Source organism: Branchiostoma floridae, unplaced genomic scaffold (assembly GCF_000003815.2).
Source record: "Branchiostoma floridae strain S238N-H82 unplaced genomic scaffold, Bfl_VNyyK Sc7u5tJ_408, whole genome shotgun sequence".
Classification (NCBI taxonomy): Eukaryota; Metazoa; Chordata; class Leptocardii; order Amphioxiformes; family Branchiostomatidae; genus Branchiostoma; species Branchiostoma floridae.
Genome location: NW_023365837.1, coordinates 2,000 through 3,642, shown reverse-complemented (window position 1 = coordinate 3,642; position 1,643 = coordinate 2,000). Strand labels below are relative to the sequence as shown.

The following is a 1,643-nucleotide window of genomic DNA, read 5'->3' as shown; positions in this document are numbered from 1 at the left end:
CAGCAAAATATGCGCGCCAAAACGTAGGAAATAGCGTTTTAGAGGGTCAAGATTTCAAATTTTCCCCGGGGGAGCATGCCCCCGGACCCCCCTAGGATGGTCGCGCCTCCGGCGCGACTGGTAGCGCCTTCGGCGCTACATGTGCCGTACAATTCTGTCAGTAAAAGTTCGCCCCCCCAGACGAAATTTGGTGCCGCCGCCTCTGATCTGGAGAGAAAAACTCAAATAAGTTGGACTTGAAGCACTTTTTATACTCACAAAGTTGAAATGTAGAAAAAGTGCATCCTTTATTACAAGAAATACGGTTTGTCAACAAGGTGTATCTTCAGAGGATCTGACTCTGTTTTTTGTGTTCCCTACAGATGGGTCCTCCCAGTGTGATCCAGATCCAGGCACAGGACCTGTACCAGCTGCAGCAGTATCTACAGGTTAGTACAACATGACTCACCCACTCAGACTACAAGGGATGAGCCTTATCCTACAAGGGGAGAAATCATGTTATACTTCATATGTATCGAAAGCAGTGGCTTTGTAAATTTGATTTAAATCTTACAAGCTAAGAGTCTTCAGACTAGGTTAAGAGGAACTTCTTAGAACCATTATGTACAATGTGTACATGTACATCATGTAGGAAGCAGCCCACAGAGAACAGATGCTGGAGAACAAGTTGGCTACACTACAGAGGGTGATGGCAGAAACACAGGAGGCCTCTGAGTCCAGCTGGCAGGCACTCATCGACGAGGACAGGCTACTGTCCAGACTAGAGGTCAGTTCTCCTGGCTTCTTCATGAGAGAAGTATTCCACTTGATAGCATCTGCTTTGGTCCTGCTGTCAGACGTATACGTAACAGTCAATGCAGCTAATAACAATCCACAGACACCTACATCATATGACATTTATGTATTTCCTTAGTCTACCATTTAGAAATTGAGTTGGCTGTAATAACAAAGAGTTCGGGGACCTCATACCTCCATGAAATATTTATTGCTTTTTGTGGATATTATGTATTGTTGATGGTCTGATGGTCTGGTTGATGGTATTTGAGAGTAATGGATATTACTGTTATGGGAGAGAACTGGTTTATTTATTAAAGACAAAAACAATGTCCATCTGATTAGGAAATATAAATATGTGACACTTCAAAGTCTAATGTGAGTTTAACAGATCGACGCCATATCGTAGCCTGGTGTTCTTGAACCGTGATGTTCGGCAGTTAAACTGGCTAAGGTTGTCAGCATTCCTGAGGTGCCGACAATGTGCCTCAGAGCGATGTGTGGTGGTAGCCTGACTAAAATCGTGCTCCTAGCGGCCGGCCCTATAGTATTGCCGCTCTCGGGGACGGGGTCATTAACCCCAGCCATTGAGAGATTGTGTAAACACAGGCTATGTGTGGTGGGAGCCAGTTGGAAAACTCAGAATGAACTAGAAAGGCCGACATTTGCTTGAGAGCAAATACAGCATATTTCAGCCATACCCCTTTCCACGCAACATTGGACTGTTGCAAATCACCCCTGCGCAAAAATGAAACATCTTAACAGTACATTATCCCCCAAAGTGGACTGGTTTTGTGAAATTGATTCCAAGGTCCAAACAGAGCTTGCTTCTATTTTTCAGAAAATGACAATAATCACACCTTCCATTC

At 44.3% G+C, this 1,643-nt stretch overlaps 1 protein-coding gene across 1 annotated transcript; it reads left to right on the top strand.

Moving 5' to 3' along the window:
- The first annotated feature begins 340 nt into the window (after positions 1-340).
- LOC118408788 (sarcolemmal membrane-associated protein-like) lies at positions 341-1,348 on the top strand. Its single transcript, XM_035809649.1, has 2 exons — positions 341-428; positions 632-1,348. Exons 1-2 carry the CDS (start codon positions 363-365, stop codon positions 911-913), a joined length of 348 nt encoding a protein of 115 aa, XP_035665542.1. The 5' UTR covers positions 341-362; the 3' UTR covers positions 914-1,348.
- The last annotated feature ends 295 nt before the right edge of the window (positions 1,349-1,643 follow it).